The 26907-nt window shown below is 42.8% G+C and overlaps 1 protein-coding gene across 13 annotated transcripts in view; it reads right to left on the bottom strand.

Moving 5' to 3' along the window:
• AGFG1 (ArfGAP with FG repeats 1) overlaps positions 1-26907 on the bottom strand; it is a 328958-nt gene that overhangs the window by 140779 nt on the left and 161272 nt on the right. For all 13 annotated transcript variants that reach the window (XM_069213848.1, XM_069213840.1, XM_069213844.1 and 10 more), the window contains one exon: positions 649-745. In XM_069213848.1, coding sequence (XP_069069949.1) covers positions 649-745 — 97 coding nt within the window. The remainder of the gene's footprint in view (positions 1-648; positions 746-26907) is intronic.

Below are 26907 nucleotides of genomic sequence, written 5' to 3'. Positions count from 1 at the left end.
TAACAGTATCTTCTATGTGCTATAGGGTGACATGAATGATAGGACAACTTCTTTTGCCAAGAATTCACACAAAAATGTAATAATGCCAAAAGAAGCCTTACATAAAAACATTTAAGATACCAAATTGTGCCGTACAGTTGTTGAATTCTTTTAATTCTGAATCATTTTAACAGGTCTCGATTAGAAGTTGAACATATCATTCAAAAGAAACTCAACATCAGAATATCAGCAAACCAGTAAAGTATGACCTCAAAGGCATATACTTAATAAAAATCTTAATTCTAAACAATGAGTATACCTTTCTATTTGCACCACTACCACAGAACATAAGTTTAACCTGTTTTTAATACACAACGGCAAGCAAAGGGTAAATAAAAACTGCTTATTTGGTTAATCTTAACACATAACCCTGCACCAATTCAGCTCACTACTCGTAACTGACTTCAGAAAAAAATTGACGCTATAGATCCTTTCCCCCATCTGCTTGCGTTGTTCTCATCCAGGATGTGGTGATTGTTTAGAACTGATAAGAACATCACTAACTTCTGACAAAAGGAGTACCTGCTAACATTACTGGAGGAAGAAAATGCATTACTAGAGGTTGCTGGAGAGCTCAGCACACTGTCTAATTCTGCTAGAGCTGCATACTTGTCTGTAATGGAACTTGGTTGGCTTGGAGCTGAAACAGTTGGACCTGCCGATGATGCCATTGCTGTGCCGAAGCCACTTCCTTGACCACCTCCACCTAGAAAATTAACACCAGAAATCAAAAGCCTGTTTTGTCCTTTTAACGTCATTATATGTTCTATAACGGTCGTTTTCTGACTTTTACATTTCTATAAGAAACTTCAGGCAACTCAAATGTTTCGTGTTTTTTTTGCTCATTACTGAAATATTCGGGCAACTACCAACGGCATAGTAATTTCTAGATTCCAATTAATTCACAATCCATGCTTTTTGTATACAGTAAACACGTGCATTTCATTTCACTTGATTGTATGTGGTGAGAAAGTTTATTAGCACTTTGAAAATAGGTTTCCTCAGATAACTAATTTAAAGATAATAAACTACTTTCCTGTGCTCATGACATTGTATGGGTCGAATGCCAGCAGAGTGCATCCGTCCTTTCATGTTTGGTGTACACTTGTAAGTTTTTTCATAATAGTAACAATTTTAACAACGAGTTTGTTAACCAGTGCAAGTTAAAAACAATGTAGAGAGAAAATTATACAAGACTTTATTAAGATGTCCCTTCTCTCGGTTCTGCCTGGACGTTGTGTGATCAATCTAGGTATTTCAGAATGAACTGCTGCAAAAGTCCATGGATCTTTAAAATACGTTAATCAGAACACTAAGATAATGTAACGACCGGCAGGGCAGCCAAAGTTCAGTAAATCCATCACCCACATTGAAGACTCAGTCAGGTAACACAATGAGCAAATAACATTTATAGTCACTGTTACTCCTAGTCCATAAGGGCTCTCATATTCCCGACTTGTGGATATCGTGTTACCTACTAACAAGCCAAGAAATGGATTCTCAAAACTGTTCAGTTGTACTCCGAGCACGATCCTTAATCACTACATCTAAGAAGGTTCACATCTTCTGCAGTTCCTTCTATTCTAAATATACCTCATTGGTGTGGCGGTATGGACCGATGACAAATGCGTAGGCAAGAGTGGTTATTGTATTGTATTGTATTGTAATAGTATTTATATAGCGCTTACTATCCCTGACGAGGCGTCGAAGTGCTTTTTGGCGAGTAGCACGCTACTCTGGAGCCCAAAAGGAATTAGTGGTGGATTAGTATAGGGAAATACGAGTACCGTTTTAGTATTATTATGAGTTAATTTGAGCTGCGGATATGTGAGTTTGTTAGTTGGATTGACTGGAGTAATGGAGGGGTGGAGGAGGGAAGAATCCAGAAGTGTTAAATGGGAGTTTATGGTAATAGGATTTAGGCTTGGGATGAGTAAAGGGGGGGATGGAGGAGGGAAGAGCCTGTAGAAAGGGTTAGGGAGATCATAGTAGTAGGTTGAGATAAACGAGGGAGAATTTAGTGGGGTTGTTTGGAAGATCATGGTAGTAAAGTGAGGTTTGGGTGAGTTAAATGTGGAAGAGGAGGGAAGAGCTTAGGTAGGGTTATTTAGGCGATGGAAGTAGTAGAATGGATTTGGGATAAGTCAGAGTGGGAATGGAGATTGATAGAGACATGACGTGGTGGTGGGTAGACAAAGTGTGACATAAAATGAGAGCAGGGATTCATAAGTATCTAATATAACAACTTATCTAGGAGCTATGCAATGACCTATGAACATGTTAAGTATAGCATAACATATATATATATATATATATATATATATATATATATATATATCTAGATCTATATATCTAGATCTATATATCTAGATCTATATATCTATATCTATATATCTATATCTATATCTATATATATGGAAAATGTCACTTACTCAGTGTACATCTGTTCGTGGCATGAGACGCTGCAGATTCACATGCTGTGCATATCCCGCCATCTAGTGTTGGGCTCGGAGTGTTACAAGTTGTTTTTCTTCGAAGAAGTCTTTTCGAGTCACAAGATCGAGGGACTCCTCCCCTTTCGGCTCCATTGCGCATGGGCGTCGACTCCATGTGAGATTGTTTTCCCCGCAGAAGGTGAGGTAGGAGTTGTGTATATAGTAATAGTGCCCATGCAATGGAGTAAGTATGTATGTAGATAATGTGTCTAAAAGTGATATATATATTTACAAATGTACAAGTTAATTTTTATCAACGTATAACGGCTACAGGCTCCCGGGGAGGTGGGAGGGCGCATGTGAATCTGCATCGTCTCATGCCACGAACAGATGTACACTGGGTAAGTGACATTTTCCGTTCGATGGCATGTGTAGCTGCAGATAAACATGCTGTGCATAGACTAGTAAGCAGTTATCTCCCCAAAAGCGGTGGTTTGGCCTGTAGGAGTTGAAGTTGTTTGAAATAATGTTCGTAATACTGCCTGTCCTACTGTGGCTTGTTGTGTTGTTAACACATCCACGCAGTAATGTTTAGTGAATGTATGAGGCGTAGACCATGTGGCTGCCTTGCAAATTTCTGTCATTGGTATATTTCCTAGAAAGGCCATGGTGGCGCCTTTCTTTCTAGTGGAGTGTGCTTTTGGTGTAATAGGCAGTCCTCTTTTTGCTTTAAGATAACAGGTTTGAATACACTTAACTATCCATCTGGCAATGCCTTGTTTGGATATTGGATTTCCTGCATGAGGTTTTTGAAAGGCTACAAACAATTGTTTTGTGAAATTGTTTGGTTCTATCAATGTAAAACATTCGTGCTCTTTTTATGTCTAATGTATGTAATGCTCTTTCAGCTACATAGTCTGGTTGTGGAAAAAATACTGGGAGTTCCACTGTTTGATTTAAGTGGAACGGTGATATGACTTTTGGTAAAAATGTGGGATTTGTGCGTAGAACCACTTTATGTTTGTGTATCTGTATAAAGGGTTCCTGTATGGTAAATGCTTGTATTTCACTTACTCTTCTAAGAGATATGATAGCTATTAGGAAGGCTACTTTCCATGTTAAGTATTGCATCTCACAAGAGTGCATGGGTTCAAATGGTGGACCCATGAGTCGTGTTAATACAATATTGAGGTTCCACGAAGGAACTGGTGGTGTTCTTGGGGGAATGATTCTTTTTAGACTCTCCATAAATGCTTTTATGACTGGGATTCTAAATAGTGATGTTGACTGTGTAATTTGTAGATAGGCAGAAATTGCTGTGAGATGTATTTTAATGGATGAAAAAGCTAACTTAGACTTTTGTAAGTGTAGTAAGTAGCTTACAATGTTTTCCGTGGACGCATGTAATGGTTGAATTTAACTATTATGACAGTAATAAACAAATTGTTTCCATTTATTTGCGTAGCAATGTCTTGTAGTAGGTTTCCTAGCCTGTTTGATGACTTCCATGCATTCTTGTGTAAGGTTTAGATGTCCAAATTCTAAGACTTCAGGAGCCAGATTGCTAGATTGAGCGATGCTGGATTCGGGTGTCTGATCTGTTGTTTGTGTTGAGTTAACAGATCTGGTCTGTTTGGTAGCTTGATATGAGGCACTACTGACAGGTCTAGTAGTGTTGTGTACCATGGTTGGCGTGCCCAAGTTGGTGCTACTAGTATTAGTTTGAGTTTGTTTTGACTCAATTTGTTTACTAGATACGGAAGGAGTGGGAGAGGGGGAAAAGCGTAAGCAAATATCCCTGACCAACTCATCCATAACGCATTGCCCTTGGAGTGAGGGTGTGGGTACCTGGATGCGAAGGTTCGGCATTTTGCGTTTTCTTTTGTTGCGAATACGTCTATTTGCGGTGTTCCCCAGTTTTGGAAGTAGGTTTGTAGTATCTGGGGATGAATTTCCCATTTGTGGATCTGTTGGTGATCTCGACTGAGATTGTCGGCTAACTGGTTTTGAATTCCTGCAATGTACTGCGCTATTAGGCGAATGTGATTGTGAATCGCCCAATACCAAATCTTTTGTGCTAAGAAACACAGCTGTGATGAGTGTGTCCCTCCCTGTTTGTTTAGGTAATAAATTGTTGTCATGTTGTCTGTTTTGACAAGAATGTGTTTGTGGGCTATTAGTGGTTGAAATACTTTCAATGCTCGAAACACTGTTCTAGTTGATTTATATGAAGTTGTTTTTGCTGAGTGTCCCATTGTCCCTGGATGCTGTGTTGGTTGAGGTGTGCTCCCCATCCTACCATGGAAGCATCTGTTGTGATCACGTATTGAGGCACTGGGTCTTGGAAAGGCCGCCCTTGGTTTAAATTGATAGGATTCCACCATTGAAGCGAGGTGTGTGTTTGGCAGTCTATCAACACTAGATCTTGAAGTTGACCCTATGCTTGTGTCCATTGTGTCGCCAGGCACTGCTGTAAGGTCCGCATGTGTAATCTTGCGTGTGGGACAATGGCTATGCATGAAGACATCATGCCTAGAAGTTTCATCACTAATTTTACTTGATATTGTTGGTTTGGGTGCATGCTTTGTATTACATTTTGGAATGCTTGTACCCTTTGTGGACTTGGAGAGGCAATCCCTTTTTTGTGTTGATTGTTGCCCCTAAGTATTGTTGTATTTGACACGGTTGTAAGTGTGATTGTAGGTAGTTTATTGAGAACCCTAGTTTGTGAAGGGTTTCTATGACGTATTTTGTGTGTTGAAGACACTGTTTCTGAGTGTTGGTCTTTATTAACCAATCGCCTAGATACGGGAACACGTGTATGTGCTGTCTTCTGATATGTGCGGCTACTACTGCAAGGCATTTTGTAAATACTCTTTGTGCTGTTGTTATCCCGAATGGTAACACTTTGAATTGGTAATGTACTCCTTGGATTACAAACCTTAAGTATTTCCTGTGTGAAGGATGTATGGGTATATGGAAGTAAGCATCCTTGAGGTCTAATGTTGACATGTAGTCTTCTTGTTTGAGCAAGGGAATCACGTCTTGAAGTGTTACCATGTGAAAGTGATCTGATTTGATGTAAAGATTTAGTGTTCTGAGATCTAAGATGGGTCTTAGAGTTTTGTCCTTTTTTGGTATTAGAAAATACAGGGAATAAACACCTGTTCCTTTCTGGTGGTTGGGTACTAGTTCTATTGCCTCTTTTTTTAACAACGCTTGGACTTCTAGCTGTAATAGATCCAAGTGCTGTTTGGACATGTTGTGTATTCTTGGAGGCACATTTGGTGGTAATTGTAGGAATTCTATGCAATAACCATGTTGAATAATGGCTAGGACCCACGAGTCTGTAGTTATTTCTTCCCAATTTTTGTAATAATCTGCAAGTCTCCCCCCCACTGGTGTTATGTGTTGGGGATTTGTGACATTGAAGTCACTGTTTAGTTTGTGGGGTCATTGGGCTTTGGAATTTCCCTCTGGTTTTAGGGAACTGTCCACCTCTAGATTGTCCCTGAAAGCCTCGTCTTTGATACTGGCCCTGGTATGTGGGTCTGGCCTGTGAGTTTGAGGGATCTGTGCTCTGGGTTCAAAACCCTCCTCTAAAGTGTGGCTTCCTAAAGGTGCCTCTGCTCTGTGGGGAGTAGAGCGCGCCCATGGCTTTGGCCGTGTCACTGTCCTTCTTTAGCTTCTCTATAGCTGTATCCACCTCCGGCCCAAACAACTGTTGTCCATTAAAGGGCATATTAAGCACAGCTTGCTGGATCTCTGGCTTAAATCCGGAGGTGCGTAGCCATGCGTGTCTCCGAATAGTGACCGCTGTGTTTACAGTTCTGGCGGCTGTGTCCGCTGCGTCCATAGCTGATCTTATCTGGTTGTTGGAGATACTTTGGCCCTCCTCCACCACTTGCTGTGCACGCTTTTGAAACTCCTTGGGAAGATGTTCAATAAAATGCTGCATTTCACCCCAATGAGCCCTGTCATATCTTGCCAATAAAGCCTGTGAATTGGCAATGCGCCATTGATTGGCTGCCTGTGCTGCAACCCTTTTCCCCGCTGCATCAAACTTTCGACTTTCTTAGTCGGGTGGTGGTGCATCCCCAGAAGTCTGTGAGTTTGCCCTTTTGCGGGCTGCACCTACTACCACTGAGTCAGGTGTTAGTTGTTGCGTGATGTACACAGGGTCCGTAGGGGGAGGCTTGTACTTTTTTTCCACCCTAGGTGTAATGGTTCTGCATTTGACGGGGTCTTGAAACACTTGTTTTGCGTGTTTTAACATCCCTGGTAACATCAGCAGACTCTGGTACTGGCTGTGTGTTGATGACAAAGTATTGAATAAAATTTCATCCTCAATAGGTTCAGCATGTAGCGCTACATTGTGAAAAGTAGCTGCTCTGGACACCACCTGCATGTAAGCAGTACTGTCTTCTGGTGGTAACGGTCTTGCCGGGTAGCAATCAGGACTATTGTCAGATACTGGTGCATCATATAGATCCCATGCATCTGGGTCATCCTGGCTCATCCCTGTGTGCGTTGGAGATTGCATCATTGGGGGTGTTGCAATTGGTGACAGTTGCAGTGAGTGCTGTGGCGATGGTTGTGGCGAAAAACGTGGTGGAGTTTTTTCTTTAGCCACTTTTGCTTTTGGCTGTTTATCTGTTTCTTGGAAAGCAAGTTTCCTTTTCATTTTAATAGGGGGAAGAGTTCTTATTTTCCCTGTGTCTTTTTGAATATGGAGGCTTCTTTGTGTATAGTCTGGTTCTCCCAGCTCTAATTCTTGTCCAAATTTATGGCTTTGTAGTTGACATGAAAGGCCTTGTTCTTTGGAATAGGAGCTTTGTTTCGGCTCCGATGCTGGGTGTTTCGGCATCAAAACTTTTTCCGCAGTCTTTTTCGGCTCCGAAGCCACCTTTTTCGGTTTCGGGGTGCCGATCTCTCAGTGCCGATTTTGGTCTGAGCCGGTATCTCGGTGTCGAGTTTGGTCAGAGCCAGTATCTCTGTGCCGAGTATAGTCTGTGCCGGTATCTCGACCTGAGTCGGATGTCTTCGACACGTGTGTGCCCTTTTTCGGTGCCGATGGTTGGTCACCGTGTTTACGGGTTAAGCCATGGCCTGCCGCCGGTGGCGTCCCCTGGGCTTTCATTATTTTGGTGTGAGTTTTGGCCGGGGCAGTTTTACTCACGGTTTTCACCGGCTGCTCACTTTCGGCCTCGTCCGAGTCAGCAATGGAGAAAGTCGCCTCTTCTTCGACATCGTGGTGTCCTGACGGCGTCGACGCCATTTGAAGCCTTCGAGCTCTCCGGTCCCGTAGAGTCTTTTTCAACCAAAATGCCCGACAGGCCTCGCAGGTATCCTCTTTGTGTTCGGGGGACAAACACAAATTACAGACCAAATGCTGGTCTGTGTAAGGACACTTATTGTGGCATTTGAGGCAGAAGTGGAATGGGGTCCGTTCCATGAGCCCTGAAGACGCAAGCGGTCGGGCCGACCAGGCCCCGCCGGGGAATGGAAGTCCCAAAGGGCTACCAGAGCTCTTCTTTTATTCGGTGTGGATCTGCTATAACTAACCCGATACCGAACGCAAACAATACCGTCAAGTTTTCCGAGATTTAACTAACTTTCTGAACCGAAACACAGAGCGACCAGGAACACGTCCGAACCCGATGGCGGAAAGAAAACAATCTAACATGGAGTCGACGCCCATGCACAATGGAGCCGAAAGGGGAGGAGTCCCTCGATCTTGTGACTCGAAAAGACTTCTTCGAAGAAAAACAACTTGTAACACTCCGAGCCCAACACTAGATGGCGGGATATGCACAGCATGTGTATCTGCAGCTACACATGCCATCGAACATATATATGGAAAATGTCACTTACCCAGTGTACATCTGTTCGTGGCATTAGTCGCTGCAGATTCACATGCTGTGCACATCCCGCCATCTGGTGTTGGGCTCGTAGTGTTATAAGTTGTTTTTCTTCGAAGAAGTCTTTTCGAGTCACGAGACCGAGGGACTCCTCCCATTTCGACTCCATTGCGCATGGGTGTCGACTCCATCTTAGATTGATTTCCCCGCAGAGGGTGAGGTAGGAGTTGTGTATGCTAGTAATAGTGCCCATGCAATGGAGTGAATACGTATGTATATAATGAATTTTAAAGTAATATATTTACAAATGTACAAATGTTCAAGATCTACTTCTAAACGGCTACAGGCTCCTGGGGAGGCGGGTGGGCGCATGTGAATCTGCAGCGACTAATGCCACGAACAGATGTACACTGGGTAAGTGACATTTTCCGTTCAATGGCATGTGTAGCTGCAGATACACATGCTGTGCATAGACTAGTAAGCAGTTATCTCCCCAAAAGCGGTGGTTCAGCCTGTATGAGTTGAAGTAGTTTGAAATAATGTTCTTAGTACAGCTTGACCTACTGTTGCCTGTTGTGCAGTTAACACATCTACACAGTAGTGCTTGGTAAATGTATGAGGCATAGACCATGTTGCTGCCTTACATATTTCGTTCATTGGAATATTTCCTAGAAAGGCCATGGTAGCACCTTTCTTTCTGGTTGAGTGTGCCTTTGGTGTAATAGGCAGCTCTCTTTTAGCTTTAAGATAGCAGGTTTGAATGCACTTAACTATCCATCTAGCAATGCCTTGTTTTGAAATTGGATTTCCTGTATGAGGTTTTTGAAAGGCAATAAATAGTTGTTTTGTTTTTCTAATTAGTTTTGTTCTGTCAATGTAGTACATTAGTGCTCTTTTGATGTCTAATGTATGTATTGCTCTTTCAGCTACAGAATCTGGCTGTGGGAAGAACACTGGTAATTCTACTGTTTGATTTAAGTGGAACGGTGAGATAACCTTTGGTAAAAATTTTGGATTTGTTCTTAGAACAACTTTATTTTTATGTATTTGAATAAATGGTTCTTGAATGGTAAATGCTTGAATTTCACTCACTCTTCTTAGAGATGTGATGGCAATTAAAAATGCAACTTTCCACGTTAAGTATTGCATTTCACAAGAGTGCATGGGCTCAAAAGGTGGACCCATGAGTCGTGTTAAGACAATGTTGAGGTTCCATGAAGGAACTGGTGGTGTTCTTGGTGGTATAATTCTCTTTAGGCCTTCCATAAATGCTTTTATGACTGGTATCCTAAATAATGAAGTTGAGTGCGTAATTTGCAGGTAAGCTGAAATTGCAGTAAGATGTATTTTTATGGAAGAGAAAGCTAGTTTTGACTTTTGCAAATGTAGTAAGTATCCTACTATATCTTTTGCAGATGCGTGTAAGGGTTGAATTTGATTATTATGGCAGTAATAAACAAATCTTTTCCACTTATTTCATATCAGTGTCTAGTGGTAGGCTTCCTAGCTTGTCTTATGACCTCCATACATTCCTGTGTGAGGTCTAAGTGCCCGAATTCTAGGATTTCAGGAGCCAAATTGCTAGATTCAGCGATGCTGGATTTGGATGTCTGATCTGTTGTTTGTGTTGTGTTAACAGATCTGGTCTGTTTGGTAGTTTGACATGAGGTACTACTGAAAGGTCTAGTAGTGTTGTGTACCAAGGTTGTCTTGCCCATGTTGGTGCTATTAGTATGAGTTTCAGTTTGTTTTGACTCAACTTGTTTACTAGATATGGAAGGAGTGGGAGAGGGGGAAAAGCATACGCAAATATCCCTGACCGGTTCATCCATAGCGCATTGCCCTGAGACTGATGTTGTGGGTACCTGGATGCGAGGTTTTGGCATTTTGAGTTTTCCTTTGTTGCAAATAGATCTATTTGTGGTGTTCCCCAAATTCGGAAGTAAGTGTTCAGTATTTGGGGGTGAATTTCCCATTCGTGGATCTGTTGGTGATCCCGAGAGAGATTGTCTGCTAACTGATTCTGAATCCCTGGAATAAATTGTGCTATTAGGCGAATGTGGTTGTGAATCGCCCAATGCCATATTTTTTGTGTCAGGAGACACAACTGTGTCGAGTGTGCCCCTCCCTGTTTGTTTAGGTAATACATTGTTGTCATGTTGTCTGTTTTGACAAGAATGTATTTGTGGGTTATTATGGGTTGAAATGCTTTCAGCGCTAGAAATACTGCTAACAGTTCTAAGTGATTTATATGAAACTGTCTTTGCTGTATGTCCCATTGTCCTTGGATGCTGTGCTGATTGAGGTGTGCTCCCCACCCTGTCATGGATGCATCTGTCGTTATCACGTATTGTGGCACTGGGTCTTGAAAAGGCCGCCCTTGGTTTAAATTTATACTGTTCCACCATTGAAGCGAGATGTATGTTTGGCGGTCTATCAACACCAGATCTAGAAGTTGACCCTGTGCTTGTGACCATTGTGATGCTAGGCACTGTTGTAAGGGCCGCATGTGCAGCCTTGCATTTGGGACAATGGCTATGCATGAAGACATCATGCCTAGCAGTTTCATTACCATTTTGACCTGTATCTTTTGTTTTGGATACATGGCTTGTATTACATTGTGAAATGTTTGGACTCTTTGTGGACTTGGAGTGGCAATCCCTTTTACTGTGTTGATTGTTGCCCCTAGGTATTGCTGTGTTTGACACGGCAGAAGGTGTGACTTTGGGTAGTTGATTGAGAAACCTAGTTTGTGTAGGGTTTCTATGACATATTTTGTGTGTTGTGAACACTGTATTTGCGTGTTGGTTTTAATTAACCAATCGTCTAGGTACGGGAACACATGTATTTGCTGCCTTCTGATATGTGCAGCTACTACTGCCAGACATTTTGTAAAAACTCTTGGCGCAGTTGTTATTCCGAATGGCAACACTTTGAATTGGTAATGTATCCCTTGGAATACAAACCTTAGGTACTTTCTGTGTGAAGGATGTATTGGTATATGGAAATATGCATCCTTTAGATCCAGTGTTGTCATGTAGTCTTGTTGTTTGAGCAGTAGGATTACTTCTTGTAATGTAACCATGTGAAAGTGGTCTGATTTGATGTATGTATTTAATGTTCTGAGATCTAGTATAGGTCTTAGACTCTTGTCTTTTTGGGGTATTAGAAAGTACAGTGAGTAAACTCCTGTGTTTAATTCTTGTTTTGGTACTAAATCTATTGCTTCTTTTTGGAGCAATGCTTGAACTTCTAATCCTAGAAGATCTATATGTTGTTTTGGCATACTGTGTGTTTTCGGTGGGACTGTTGGAGGGAATTTGAGAAATTCTATGCAATAACCATGCTGGATAATTGCTAGTACCCAAGAATCTGTTGTTATCTCCTCCCAATGTTTGAAAAATTGGCTTAGTCTCCCCCCCACAGGTGTTATGTGATGGGGATGTGTGACTTGTAAGTCACTGCTTATTTTGAGGAGTTTTGGGGCTTTAGAACTTTCCTCTATTTTTCTGGAATTGTCCCCCTCTATATTGCCCCCGAAAACCTCCCCGCTGATATTGGCTTTGGTAAGAGGGCCTTGTTTGTGATGTTGTGGTTTCTGTAGGTTGCCCTCGAAACCCTCCCCTAAAAGGTGTTTTGCGAAATGTGCCTCTGCTCTGCGGGGAGTAGAGTGCGCCCATGGCTTTTGCTGTATCAGTGTCTTTCTTGAGTTTATCAATAGCAGTGTCGACTTCCGGCCCAAACAACTGCTGTTCATTAAATGGCATATTTAGCACAGCTTGTTGAATTTCCGGCTTGAACCCTGACGTGCGCAGCCATGCGTGCCTTCTTATTGTTATTGCAGTATTTACTGTCCTTGCAGCCGTATCTGCTGCATCCATTGAAGACCGTATCTGATTATTAGAGATACTTTGTCCTTCTTCCACCAGTTGTTGTGCTCTTTTCTGGAACTCCTTGGGTAATTGTTCTATGAAATGTTGCATCTCATCCCAGTGAGCTCTATCGTATCTTGCCAAAAGTGCTTGTGAATTGGCAATGCGCCATTGGTTTGCTGCTTGTGCTGCAACCCTTTTGCCCGCAGCATCAAATTTGCGACTCTCCTTGTCTGGAGGTGGTGCGTCCCCCGAGGTATGGGAGTTCGCTCTCTTACGAGCTGCCCCGACAACTACTGAGTCTGGTGTTAACTGCGTTGTAATATAAACTGGATCGGTTGGCGGTGGCTTGTACTTTTTCTCCACCCTTGGAGTTATGGCTCGGCCTTTAACAGGATCCTGAAAGATTTGTTTTGAATGTTTTAGCATTCCTGGGAGCATAGGTAGGCTTTGGTATTGGCTATGAGTGGAGGATAGCGTGTTAAACAAAAAGTCATCCTCAATTGGTTCGGAATGCAAGGTGACGTTATGGAAAGCAGCTGCCCTTGCGACCACCTGTGTGTAAGATGTACTGTCCTCAGGTGGGGACGGCCTGGCCTCGTACGAGTCTGGGCTGTTGTCCGATATTGGAGCATCGTAAAGGTCCCATGCATCGGGATCATCTTGGCTCATTGTGGTATGAGTCGGGGAGTGCATCAGTGGAGGAGTTGCTACCGGTGATGTGTGCACTGATGGTGGTGGAGACGGTGGTGGAGTTGTTTTCCTTGCTACCTTTGCCTGTGGCTGCTTGTCCTTTTCTTGAAAGGCAAGTCTTCTTTTTATTTTAATTGGGGGAAGAGTGGTTATCTTCCCTGTGTCTTCTTGAATGTGGAGCCTTCTTTGAGTATAGTCTGGCTCTACTGCTTCAAGTTCCTCTCTGAATCTATGCTTTTGCATTTGGGAGGACAATCCTTGTTCCTCTGTATAGGAACCTGTTTTCGGCTCCGAGGCTGGATGTTTCGGAACCGAAACTTTTTCGGACATCTTTTTAGGCTCCGAAGAAACCTTTTTAATTTTCGGCGTGGTGGTGTCTCGGTGCCGAAATTTCTCTGAGCCGATGTCTCGGGTCCGAGATTGCTGTGTGGCGGTATCTTGACCGGAGTCGGATGACTTCGACACAAGCGTGCCCTTTTTCGGTGCCTTGGATCGGTCACCTATTTTTTGGGTTAAGCCATGGCCTGTTGGCGGTGGCATCCCCTGGGTTTTTGTTGACTTCTCGTGAGTATAATGTTTCGACGTCTTACTCACGGTTTTCGGCATTTCTTCTGCCTCGAGCTCTTCCGAGTCCGACTCGTGGATAGAGAAAGCTTCCTCTTCGAAACGCTCTTGTCCTGTCGGCGTCGACGCCATCTGCAGTCTTCTGGCTCTTCGGTCTCTTAATGTCTTCCTCGACCGAAACGCTCGACAGGCTTCAAAAGTATCTTCCTTGTGCTCTGGAGACAAGCACAAGTTACAGACCAGATGCTGATCCGTATACGGATACTTGTTATGGCATTTTGGACAGAAGCGGAATGGGGTCCGTTCCATCAGCCTTGAAGTCACACGTGGCCGGGCCGACCAGGCCCCGACGGGGGATCGAAAAAAAACCCGAAGGGCCACAGGAGCTCTTCAAAATTCGGTGTCGATCTGTTGTAACTAACCTGATACCGAACGCAAACAATACCGACGTTTTTTCCGAGATTCTAACTAACTTTCCGACCCGAAACACGGAGCGAAAAGGAACACGTCCGAACCCGATGGCGGAAAAAAAACAATCTAAGATGGAGTCGACGCCCATGCGCAATGGAGTCGAAATGGGAGGAGTCCCTCGGTCTCGTGACTCAAAAAGACTTCTTCGAAGAAAAACAACTTGTAACACTGCGAGCCCAACACCAGATGGCGGGATGTGCACAGCATGTGTATCTGCAGCTACACATGCCATCGAACATATATATATATGTATACATATACATACACACACGAATATACACACGCACACGAACACACATACACATATTTAAACAATGAGTAAATATACATTAGTTAAACAGGTTTAAAGAGTATGTGTGTAGTTTATTGTTATGACATAGTAGCGATACATATTTTCTAAAGAACTATACATACAGGGATGTGGAATTCCTATCGCCCGACGCCCGGGACATCTTGTTTGAGGTCAAGGGCAACAAGTTTTTATGTTTACTTTGTCCTTGGGACAAGTAGGCCCAACCCTCTGCAGCACAAACCCTTTGGCTGCCTGTTTACAGAGAGTGGAACTCTCTACAGTTGAGGTAATGTGTTTCCAAAAGAAAATGCTGTTCGAACTTGTATTTATGGTTCATTATTTGAAAACTTTCATTATTAGGGTGAGTGCTGTAAATAAATGTTTTAAGGTCACACTTCACTACTGACAATGGTTCCAGTACAAAAAAAAAAAAAACGTGTATACACATGTTTGAAAAGTTTAGGCTATGAGGCTAAGTATAATGCTCCCAGAATGCTCTCTGATTAGATGCAAATGAAGTGTCGTTTAGTAAAATGTTTTGATGCATGCTAGTATTTCCCAAAAATATTTCTAATGGAAAATCAGTGTAACCATTTTCAACACGATTATGGGAAGCATGAAAATAAACAAACACTGACAAAGCCAACTGATCTGACATATTTTTATAAGTCTTTTAGTTTCATCAATGCGTGTCTTGTTTTGACATGGCTTTTGTAACACTTTATTGTTGTGGGAGCTACCAGGCCCTCAACATTGTAACAAACACTGGCAAAACCCCCCCAAAACGTTTTTGAACTCTAAAAGCACACGTTGCCACCAGTGGCATAACAAAGGCCCCGCAGCCGCCCTCCAGGGGGCCCCTTCAGCACAGCACCTGCCCTGAGTGAGTCTGGAGAGGGGGCTCCTCCATGTTCTTTGTAAAGGGGCACCCTCCAGTTTTGTTACGTCACTGATTGCCACTGTAGTTCCTGACACTGAACAAAACTACTTTGTGTGCCAATATGCTCCTTGTGGAAGAGAAGAATGCGATCACTCACAGTAAAGCCAGCCGAAAGAGAGAGAAATAGAAGTTTAATAAAAACAAAATGTCTTTAACACCAGACCTAATTAGGGACCAAGACCCACATGTAGGTAGCTTTTTGCATGTCGCAAACAGCGACTTTCGCTGTTTGCGACGTGCAAAAAGCACATTGCGATGCACAAACCCAGTTTTGCGATTCGGTAACCTGGTTACCGAATCGCAAAACGGGTTTGCGACTCGCAATTAGGAAGGGGTGTCCCCTTCCTAATTGCGACTCGCAGTGCAATGTAGGATTGTTTTGCGGGCGCAAACCAATCGCAGTTTGCACCCATTTCAAATGGGTGCTAACACTTTCACAAAAGGGAAGGGGTCCCTCTGGGACCCCTTCCCCATTGTGAATGTCACTGTAAACATTTTTTCAGAGCAGGCAGTGGTCCGCAGGACCAGTGCCTGCTCTGAAAAAATGAAACGAAAACGTTTCATTTTTCGTTTTTGTAATGCATCTCGTTTTCCTTTAAGGAAAATGGGCTGCATTACAAAAACAAAAAAACTGCTTTATTGAAAAGCAGTCACAGACATGTTGGTCTGCTGTCTCCAGCAGGCCACCATCCCTGTGAGGCCGCCATTTGCAAGGGGGTCGCAAGTTGCGACCCACCTCATGATTATTCATGAGGTGTGCATTTGCGAAGCCCTTGCGAATCACAGATGGTGTCAGGGACACCATCCTACATTCGGATTTGCGGGTCGCAAATCTGAACCTACCTACATGTGGCCCCAAATTCTTAAAGTCACAGAAGTGCACCCATGGTATATGTCGTACCCCTATAAAATATTTGTGAACTGTATTTTAGCATGGGTTAATACGCATGTGTAGATTTGCTCATGTGAAAATCTATTGAGCATTTGCAAATTCATTTTCCCTCCAGCCACTTTCTTCCCAACCCTGGAAGAAGTTCTAATTCTGCCATTGTCAGGAGTAAATGTCCAACCTTTCTTATTATGGGAAAATATTAGAGAGAAGCTGGTGAAAATCTTTAAAACATGCAGGTTAGTAGGTTTGCAGACTCAAAGGCATTCCAGCCCTGGAACTATTGCTTACTGCTTCCTCCAGCCCCAGTATGCAGATCTGCAGAAACGTGGAAAAATAAGGAAATTGCTACAGTAGGGATTGAAACTGCAAGTATTCAAGCCCAACTATGGTAGTAGCCCTGGCATAATCAGAGAGGCTATTATAAGAGCTCTTACATAATGAGATTGCTGAAATAATTTGGCGCCACACTACATGCCACCAAAGGGACAAGTAGATCTTTTTACAGGACAAGTAGATTTGAGAAGCAACCTGTCCCGTGGACAAGTAGATATTTTAATAAATTCCACACCCCTGACATAACTAGGGTATACACAATCAGATAAAAAATATTTATCAACATAGGCATATGGAGTCCATAGCTGTTTGAATATGGTGGTTATGAAGGAAAGAGCCAACTCAAGTAGTTTTCTGAAGACAAGATTTTTATCTGTGGCTCTGTAGGTGTGTTAAATATTTTAACACTGTTGTGTCCTTAGTTTTTTTCTTTACTAAGCCTCTTTTAAGACACTATTAGGAGTATTGATTCCACTTAGCAATGTGGCACTTTGTTTGCTTTCATGCGTCTAAGAACAGCCACTATATTCTCTGGTATTTTTAGATGACCAAATTCTAAGTCTTCAGGAGCCAGTCTGCCAGGCTTAAAGGCTCTGGTTCTGGGTGTAGCACACTTCCTTCTTCCATTGACAACAGGTCTTGTTATATTGGTAGTTTTAGAATGTTCCCTTGTGCCATTTCCATCAGCTCTGTAAACCAAGTCTGCCTTGCCTACCGAGGGGCAATTAGTATAAGTGTCATCTTGTTTCTCCTGCATTTCTTGATCACCCGGTGTAACAGTGGTATAGGCAGAAAAGCATATACAAATATCCCTGGCCAGTCTATCGACAGGGCATTCCCTAGGGCTTGATGGTATGGTTGTCTGGAAGCAATATTTTGGCATTTTGCCTTCCCTAGGGTTGCAAATAGATCTGTTTTTGGAGTTCCCCACCTTCTGAAAATGTTTTTGAATACTATTTGATTGCGTTCCCCTTTGTGAGAGCATGATGTCTGTCTGCTCCGCCTGTTCACTGTTATAAGAGACCATAGTGTCTGGGAGGACAGGCAACTATGAAATTAACTTTACACTACTTCAACGTCCATCTTTTCCCTACATGTGAGTAGATTCGGCAGCAAGAGAAAGTACAGAACCTGACTGATCCAAGTGTACCAGGTCTGTAAATACTGCCAGAAGTAGCTGCATGGTAGAGCCCACTAATTACTGCCAGTAGTTGCTGCATGATAGCATCACTAATTATTTAAATCACTACAGTCATCGTTGGCAGCAGCCTATGCGATCTAGATAGGAAAACAAACAATGAATTCTTCATTGAATCAGGTAACCAACCTTGCTCAAGGGACCTAGCACGGGCCTCAAATAACTTATCTAAGAGTATTTTAGAACATGTGTGGTAAAAATCCACAAGGATTCCATCCAACCTCGTAGCCCTTTCCTCTCCTCATACTTTTGAGTGAGGACTCTAACATCTGTTTAGTCAAGTGATTATAAAATATTTGTCTGTGTTGGGGGATAGTTTCTGCAGCGCTGTTCTTTCTAGGTAAAGCTAAGGAGCATTTGTCTGTTTGGTGGTCCCTGGCTAGAATACAGGGTGTGTAAATAATTTGTGAAAACTATTACTGGGCAATTGTATACACTGTATAGTTCTACTTTGGTCACTGGATTTCTTGCACTAATGCAATATGAGCGCTGTGATCACTAAAATGTGTGAGTATTCTATTTTTGTAATTATTTAGTTCACATACATTCTAAGACACAGGCCTTCATTTTGAGTTTGGCTGGTGACCTGGTGTGCTGGGAGCAGGGATTTTGGAATTGGGAGCAGAGGTAATAAGCCCCGCTGTTCTGGCAGACTACAGCCACCATATGTATAGCCCCTCGCCTCCCTGGCAGAGGGGCTATACATAATATAATATATATAATGAATTTTAAAGTAATATATTTACAAATGTACAAATGTTCAAGATCTACTTCTAAACGGCTACAGGCTCCTGGGGAGGCGGGTGGGCGCATGTGAATCTGCAGCGACTAATGCCACGAACAGATGTACACTGGGTAAGTGACATTTTCCGTTCAATGGCATGTGTAGCTGCAGATACACATGCTGTGCATAGACTAGTAAGCAGTTATCTCCCCAAAAGCGGTGGTTCAGCCTGTATGAGTTGAAGTAGTTTGAAATAATGTTCTTAGTACAGCTTGACCTACTGTTGCCTGTTGTGCAGTTAACACATCTACACAGTAGTGCTTGGTAAATGTATGAGGCATAGACCATGTTGCTGCCTTACATATTTCGTTCATTGGAATATTTCCTAGAAAGGCCATGGTAGCACCTTTCTTTCTGGTTGAGTGTGCCTTTGGTGTAATAGGCAGCTCTCTTTTAGCTTTAAGATAGCAGGTTTGAATGCACTTAACTATCCATCTAGCAATGCCTTGTTTTGAAATTGGATTTCCTGTATGAGGTTTTTGAAAGGCAATAAATAGTTGTTTTGTTTTTCTAATTAGTTTTGTTCTGTCAATGTAGTACATTAGTGCTCTTTTGATGTCTAATGTATGTATTGCTCTTTCAGCTACAGAATCTGGCTGTGGGAAGAACACTGGTAATTCTACTGTTTGATTTAAGTGGAACGGTGAGATAACCTTTGGTAAAAATTTTGGATTTGTTCTTAGAACAACTTTATTTTTATGTATTTGAATAAATGGTTCTTGAATGGTAAATGCTTGAATTTCACTCACTCTTCTTAGAGATGTGATGGCAATTAAAAATGCAACTTTCCACGTTAAGTATTGCATTTCACAAGAGTGCATGGGCTCAAAAGGTGGACCCATGAGTCGTGTTAAGACAATGTTGAGGTTCCATGAAGGAACTGGTGGTGTTCTTGGTGGTATAATTCTCTTTAGGCCTTCCATAAATGCTTTTATGACTGGTATCCTAAATAATGAAGTTGAGTGCGTAATTTGCAGGTAAGCTGAAATTGCAGTAAGATGTATTTTTATGGAAGAGAAAGCTAGTTTTGACTTTTGCAAATGTAGTAAGTATCCTACTATATCTTTTGCAGATGCGTGTAAGGGTTGAATTTGATTATTATGGCAGTAATAAACAAATCTTTTCCACTTATTTCATATCAGTGTCTAGTGGTAGGCTTCCTAGCTTGTCTTATGACCTCCATACATTCCTGTGTGAGGTCTAAGTGCCCGAATTCTAGGATTTCAGGAGCCAAATTGCTAGATTCAGCGATGCTGGATTTGGATGTCTGATCTGTTGTTTGTGTTGTGTTAACAGATCTGGTCTGTTTGGTAGTTTGACATGAGGTACTACTGAAAGGTCTAGTAGTGTTGTGTACCAAGGTTGTCTTGCCCATGTTGGTGCTATTAGTATGAGTTTCAGTTTGTTTTGACTCAACTTGTTTACTAGATATGGAAGGAGTGGGAGAGGGGGAAAAGCATACGCAAATATCCCTGACCGGTTCATCCATAGCGCATTGCCCTGAGACTGATGTTGTGGGTACCTGGATGCGAGGTTTTGGCATTTTGAGTTTTCCTTTGTTGCAAATAGATCTATTTGTGGTGTTCCCCAAATTCGGAAGTAAGTGTTCAGTATTTGGGGGTGAATTTCCCATTCGTGGATCTGTTGGTGATCCCGAGAGAGATTGTCTGCTAACTGATTCTGAATCCCTGGAATAAATTGTGCTATTAGGCGAATGTGGTTGTGAATCGCCCAATGCCATATTTTTTGTGTCAGGAGACACAACTGTGTCGAGTGTGCCCCTCCCTGTTTGTTTAGGTAATACATTGTTGTCATGTTGTCTGTTTTGACAAGAATGTATTTGTGGGTTATTATGGGTTGAAATGCTTTCAGCGCTAGAAATACTGCTAACAGTTCTAAGTGATTTATATGAAACTGTCTTTGCTGTATGTCCCATTGTCCTTGGATGCTGTGCTGATTGAGGTGTGCTCCCCACCCTGTCATGGATGCATCTGTCGTTATCACGTATTGTGGCACTGGGTCTTGAAAAGGCCGCCCTTGGTTTAAATTTATACTGTTCCACCATTGAAGCGAGATGTATGTTTGGCGGTCTATCAACACCAGATCTAGAAGTTGACCCTGTGCTTGTGACCATTGTGATGCTAGGCACTGTTGTAAGGGCCGCATGTGCAGCCTTGCATTTGGGACAATGGCTATGCATGAAGACATCATGCCTAGCAGTTTCATTACCATTTTGACCTGTATCTTTTGTTTTGGATACATGGCTTGTATTACATTGTGAAATGTTTGGACTCTTTGTGGACTTGGAGTGGCAATCCCTTTTACTGTGTTGATTGTTGCCCCTAGGTATTGCTGTGTTTGACACGGCAGAAGGTGTGACTTTGGGTAGTTGATTGAGAAACCTAGTTTGTGTAGGGTTTCTATGACATATTTTGTGTGTTGTGAACACTGTATTTGCGTGTTGGTTTTAATTAACCAATCGTCTAGGTACGGGAACACATGTATTTGCTGCCTTCTGATATGTGCAGCTACTACTGCCAGACATTTTGTAAAAACTCTTGGCGCAGTTGTTATTCCGAATGGCAACACTTTGAATTGGTAATGTATCCCTTGGAATACAAACCTTAGGTACTTTCTGTGTGAAGGATGTATTGGTATATGGAAATATGCATCCTTTAGATCCAGTGTTGTCATGTAGTCTTGTTGTTTGAGCAGTAGGATTACTTCTTGTAATGTAACCATGTGAAAGTGGTCTGATTTGATGTATGTATTTAATGTTCTGAGATCTAGTATAGGTCTTAGACTCTTGTCTTTTTGGGGTATTAGAAAGTACAGTGAGTAAACTCCTGTGTTTAATTCTTGTTTTGGTACTAAATCTATTGCTTCTTTTTGGAGCAATGCTTGAACTTCTAATCCTAGAAGATCTATATGTTGTTTTGGCATACTGTGTGTTTTCGGTGGGACTGTTGGAGGGAATTTGAGAAATTCTATGCAATAACCATGCTGGATAATTGCTAGTACCCAAGAATCTGTTGTTATCTCCTCCCAATGTTTGAAAAATTGGCTTAGTCTCCCCCCCACAGGTGTTATGTGATGGGGATGTGTGACTTGTAAGTCACTGCTTATTTTGAGGAGTTTTGGGGCTTTAGAACTTTCCTCTATTTTTCTGGAATTGTCCCCCTCTATATTGCCCCCGAAAACCTCCCCGCTGATATTGGCTTTGGTAAGAGGGCCTTGTTTGTGATGTTGTGGTTTCTGTAGGTTGCCCTCGAAACCCTCCCCTAAAAGGTGTTTTGCGAAATGTGCCTCTGCTCTGCGGGGAGTAGAGTGCGCCCATGGCTTTTGCTGTATCAGTGTCTTTCTTGAGTTTATCAATAGCAGTGTCGACTTCCGGCCCAAACAACTGCTGTTCATTAAATGGCATATTTAGCACAGCTTGTTGAATTTCCGGCTTGAACCCTGACGTGCGCAGCCATGCGTGCCTTCTTATTGTTATTGCAGTATTTACTGTCCTTGCAGCCGTATCTGCTGCATCCATTGAAGACCGTATCTGATTATTAGAGATACTTTGTCCTTCTTCCACCAGTTGTTGTGCTCTTTTCTGGAACTCCTTGGGTAATTGTTCTATGAAATGTTGCATCTCATCCCAGTGAGCTCTATCGTATCTTGCCAAAAGTGCTTGTGAATTGGCAATGCGCCATTGGTTTGCTGCTTGTGCTGCAACCCTTTTGCCCGCAGCATCAAATTTGCGACTCTCCTTGTCTGGAGGTGGTGCGTCCCCCGAGGTATGGGAGTTCGCTCTCTTACGAGCTGCCCCGACAACTACTGAGTCTGGTGTTAACTGCGTTGTAATATAAACTGGATCGGTTGGCGGTGGCTTGTACTTTTTCTCCACCCTTGGAGTTATGGCTCGGCCTTTAACAGGATCCTGAAAGATTTGTTTTGAATGTTTTAGCATTCCTGGGAGCATAGGTAGGCTTTGGTATTGGCTATGAGTGGAGGATAGCGTGTTAAACAAAAAGTCATCCTCAATTGGTTCGGAATGCAAGGTGACGTTATGGAAAGCAGCTGCCCTTGCGACCACCTGTGTGTAAGATGTACTGTCCTCAGGTGGGGACGGCCTGGCCTCGTACGAGTCTGGGCTGTTGTCCGATATTGGAGCATCGTAAAGGTCCCATGCATCGGGATCATCTTGGCTCATTGTGGTATGAGTCGGGGAGTGCATCAGTGGAGGAGTTGCTACCGGTGATGTGTGCACTGATGGTGGTGGAGACGGTGGTGGAGTTGTTTTCCTTGCTACCTTTGCCTGTGGCTGCTTGTCCTTTTCTTGAAAGGCAAGTCTTCTTTTTATTTTAATTGGGGGAAGAGTGGTTATCTTCCCTGTGTCTTCTTGAATGTGGAGCCTTCTTTGAGTATAGTCTGGCTCTACTGCTTCAAGTTCCTCTCTGAATCTATGCTTTTGCATTTGGGAGGACAATCCTTGTTCCTCTGTATAGGAACCTGTTTTCGGCTCCGAGGCTGGATGTTTCGGAACCGAAACTTTTTCGGACATCTTTTTAGGCTCCGAAGAAACCTTTTTAATTTTCGGCGTGGTGGTGTCTCGGTGCCGAAATTTCTCTGAGCCGATGTCTCGGGTCCGAGATTGCTGTGTGGCGGTATCTTGACCGGAGTCGGATGACTTCGACACAAGCGTGCCCTTTTTCGGTGCCTTGGATCGGTCACCTATTTTTTGGGTTAAGCCATGGCCTGTTGGCGGTGGCATCCCCTGGGTTTTTGTTGACTTCTCGTGAGTATAATGTTTCGACGTCTTACTCACGGTTTTCGGCATTTCTTCTGCCTCGAGCTCTTCCGAGTCCGACTCGTGGATAGAGAAAGCTTCCTCTTCGAAACGCTCTTGTCCTGTCGGCGTCGACGCCATCTGCAGTCTTCTGGCTCTTCGGTCTCTTAATGTCTTCCTCGACCGAAACGCTCGACAGGCTTCAAAAGTATCTTCCTTGTGCTCTGGAGACAAGCACAAGTTACAGACCAGATGCTGATCCGTATACGGATACTTGTTATGGCATTTTGGACAGAAGCGGAATGGGGTCCGTTCCATCAGCCTTGAAGTCACACGTGGCCGGGCCGACCAGGCCCCGACGGGGGATCGAAAAAAAACCCGAAGGGCCACAGGAGCTCTTCAAAATTCGGTGTCGATCTGTTGTAACTAACCTGATACCGAACGCAAACAATACCGACGTTTTTTCCGAGATTCTAACTAACTTTCCGACCCGAAACACGGAGCGAAAAGGAACACGTCCGAACCCGATGGCGGAAAAAAAACAATCTAAGATGGAGTCGACGCCCATGCGCAATGGAGTCGAAATGGGAGGAGTCCCTCGGTCTCGTGACTCAAAAAGACTTCTTCGAAGAAAAACAACTTGTAACACTGCGAGCCCAACACCAGATGGCGGGATGTGCACAGCATGTGTATCTGCAGCTACACATGCCATCGAACATATATATATATGTATACATATACATACACACACGAATATACACACGCACACGAACACACATACACATATTTAAACAATGAGTAAATATACATTAGTTAAACAGGTTTAAAGAGTATGTGTGTAGTTTATTGTTATGACATAGTAGCGATACATATTTTCTAAAGAACTATACATACAGGGATGTGGAATTCCTATCGCCCGACGCCCGGGACATCTTGTTTGAGGTCAAGGGCAACAAGTTTTTATGTTTACTTTGTCCTTGGGACAAGTAGGCCCAACCCTCTGCAGCACAAACCCTTTGGCTGCCTGTTTACAGAGAGTGGAACTCTCTACAGTTGAGGTAATGTGTTTCCAAAAGAAAATGCTGTTCGAACTTGTATTTATGGTTCATTATTTGAAAACTTTCATTATTAGGGTGAGTGCTGTAAATAAATGTTTTAAGGTCACACTTCACTACTGACAATGGTTCCAGTACAAAAAAAAAAAAAACGTGTATACACATGTTTGAAAAGTTTAGGCTATGAGGCTAAGTATAATGCTCCCAGAATGCTCTCTGATTAGATGCAAATGAAGTGTCGTTTAGTAAAATGTTTTGATGCATGCTAGTATTTCCCAAAAATATTTCTAATGGAAAATCAGTGTAACCATTTTCAACACGATTATGGGAAGCATGAAAATAAACAAACACTGACAAAGCCAACTGATCTGACATATTTTTATAAGTCTTTTAGTTTCATCAATGCGTGTCTTGTTTTGACATGGCTTTTGTAACACTTTATTGTTGTGGGAGCTACCAGGCCCTCAACATTGTAACAAACACTGGCAAAACCCCCCCAAAACGTTTTTGAACTCTAAAAGCACACGTTGCCACCAGTGGCATAACAAAGGCCCCGCAGCCGCCCTCCAGGGGGCCCCTTCAGCACAGCACCTGCCCTGAGTGAGTCTGGAGAGGGGGCTCCTCCATGTTCTTTGTAAAGGGGCACCCTCCAGTTTTGTTACGTCACTGATTGCCACTGTAGTTCCTGACACTGAACAAAACTACTTTGTGTGCCAATATGCTCCTTGTGGAAGAGAAGAATGCGATCACTCACAGTAAAGCCAGCCGAAAGAGAGAGAAATAGAAGTTTAATAAAAACAAAATGTCTTTAACACCAGACCTAATTAGGGACCAAGACCCACATGTAGGTAGCTTTTTGCATGTCGCAAACAGCGACTTTCGCTGTTTGCGACGTGCAAAAAGCACATTGCGATGCACAAACCCAGTTTTGCGATTCGGTAACCTGGTTACCGAATCGCAAAACGGGTTTGCGACTCGCAATTAGGAAGGGGTGTCCCCTTCCTAATTGCGACTCGCAGTGCAATGTAGGATTGTTTTGCGGGCGCAAACCAATCGCAGTTTGCACCCATTTCAAATGGGTGCTAACACTTTCACAAAAGGGAAGGGGTCCCTCTGGGACCCCTTCCCCATTGTGAATGTCACTGTAAACATTTTTTCAGAGCAGGCAGTGGTCCGCAGGACCAGTGCCTGCTCTGAAAAAATGAAACGAAAACGTTTCATTTTTCGTTTTTGTAATGCATCTCGTTTTCCTTTAAGGAAAATGGGCTGCATTACAAAAACAAAAAAACTGCTTTATTGAAAAGCAGTCACAGACATGTTGGTCTGCTGTCTCCAGCAGGCCACCATCCCTGTGAGGCCGCCATTTGCAAGGGGGTCGCAAGTTGCGACCCACCTCATGATTATTCATGAGGTGTGCATTTGCGAAGCCCTTGCGAATCACAGATGGTGTCAGGGACACCATCCTACATTCGGATTTGCGGGTCGCAAATCTGAACCTACCTACATGTGGCCCCAAATTCTTAAAGTCACAGAAGTGCACCCATGGTATATGTCGTACCCCTATAAAATATTTGTGAACTGTATTTTAGCATGGGTTAATACGCATGTGTAGATTTGCTCATGTGAAAATCTATTGAGCATTTGCAAATTCATTTTCCCTCCAGCCACTTTCTTCCCAACCCTGGAAGAAGTTCTAATTCTGCCATTGTCAGGAGTAAATGTCCAACCTTTCTTATTATGGGAAAATATTAGAGAGAAGCTGGTGAAAATCTTTAAAACATGCAGGTTAGTAGGTTTGCAGACTCAAAGGCATTCCAGCCCTGGAACTATTGCTTACTGCTTCCTCCAGCCCCAGTATGCAGATCTGCAGAAACGTGGAAAAATAAGGAAATTGCTACAGTAGGGATTGAAACTGCAAGTATTCAAGCCCTACTATGGTAGTAGCCCTGGCATAATCAGAGAGGCTATTATAAGAGCTCTTACATAATGAGATTGCTGAAATAATTTGGCGCCACACTACATGCCACCAAAGGGACAAGTAGATCTTTTTACAGGACAAGTAGATTTGAGAAGCAACCTGTCCCGTGGACAAGTAGATATTTTAATAAATTCCACACCCCTGACATAACTAGGGTATACACAATCAGATAAAAAATATTTATCAACATAGGCATATGGAGTCCATAGCTGTTTGAATATGGTGGTTATGAAGGAAAGAGCCAACTCAAGTAGTTTTCTGAAGACAAGATTTTTATCTGTGGCTCTGTAGGTGTGTTAAATATTTTAACACTGTTGTGTCCTTAGTTTTTTTCTTTACTAAGCCTCTTTTAAGACACTATTAGGAGTATTGATTCCACTTAGCAATGTGGCACTTTGTTTGCTTTCATGCGTCTAAGAACAGCCACTATATTCTCTGGTATTTTTAGATGACCAAATTCTAAGTCTTCAGGAGCCAGTCTGCCAGGCTTAAAGGCTCTGGTTCTGGGTGTAGCACACTTCCTTCTTCCATTGACAACAGGTCTTGTTATATTGGTAGTTTTAGAATGTTCCCTTGTGCCATTTCCATCAGCTCTGTAAACCAAGTCTGCCTTGCCTACCGAGGGGCAATTAGTATAAGTGTCATCTTGTTTCTCCTGCATTTCTTGATCACCCGGTGTAACAGTGGTATAGGCAGAAAAGCATATACAAATATCCCTGGCCA

Source organism: Pleurodeles waltl, chromosome 11 (assembly GCF_031143425.1).
Source record: "Pleurodeles waltl isolate 20211129_DDA chromosome 11, aPleWal1.hap1.20221129, whole genome shotgun sequence".
In the NCBI taxonomy this organism is placed as follows: Eukaryota; Metazoa; Chordata; class Amphibia; order Caudata; family Salamandridae; genus Pleurodeles; species Pleurodeles waltl.
The sequence above is the reverse complement of the archived record's forward strand: the minus strand, read 5'-3'. Positions and strand labels throughout refer to the sequence as shown.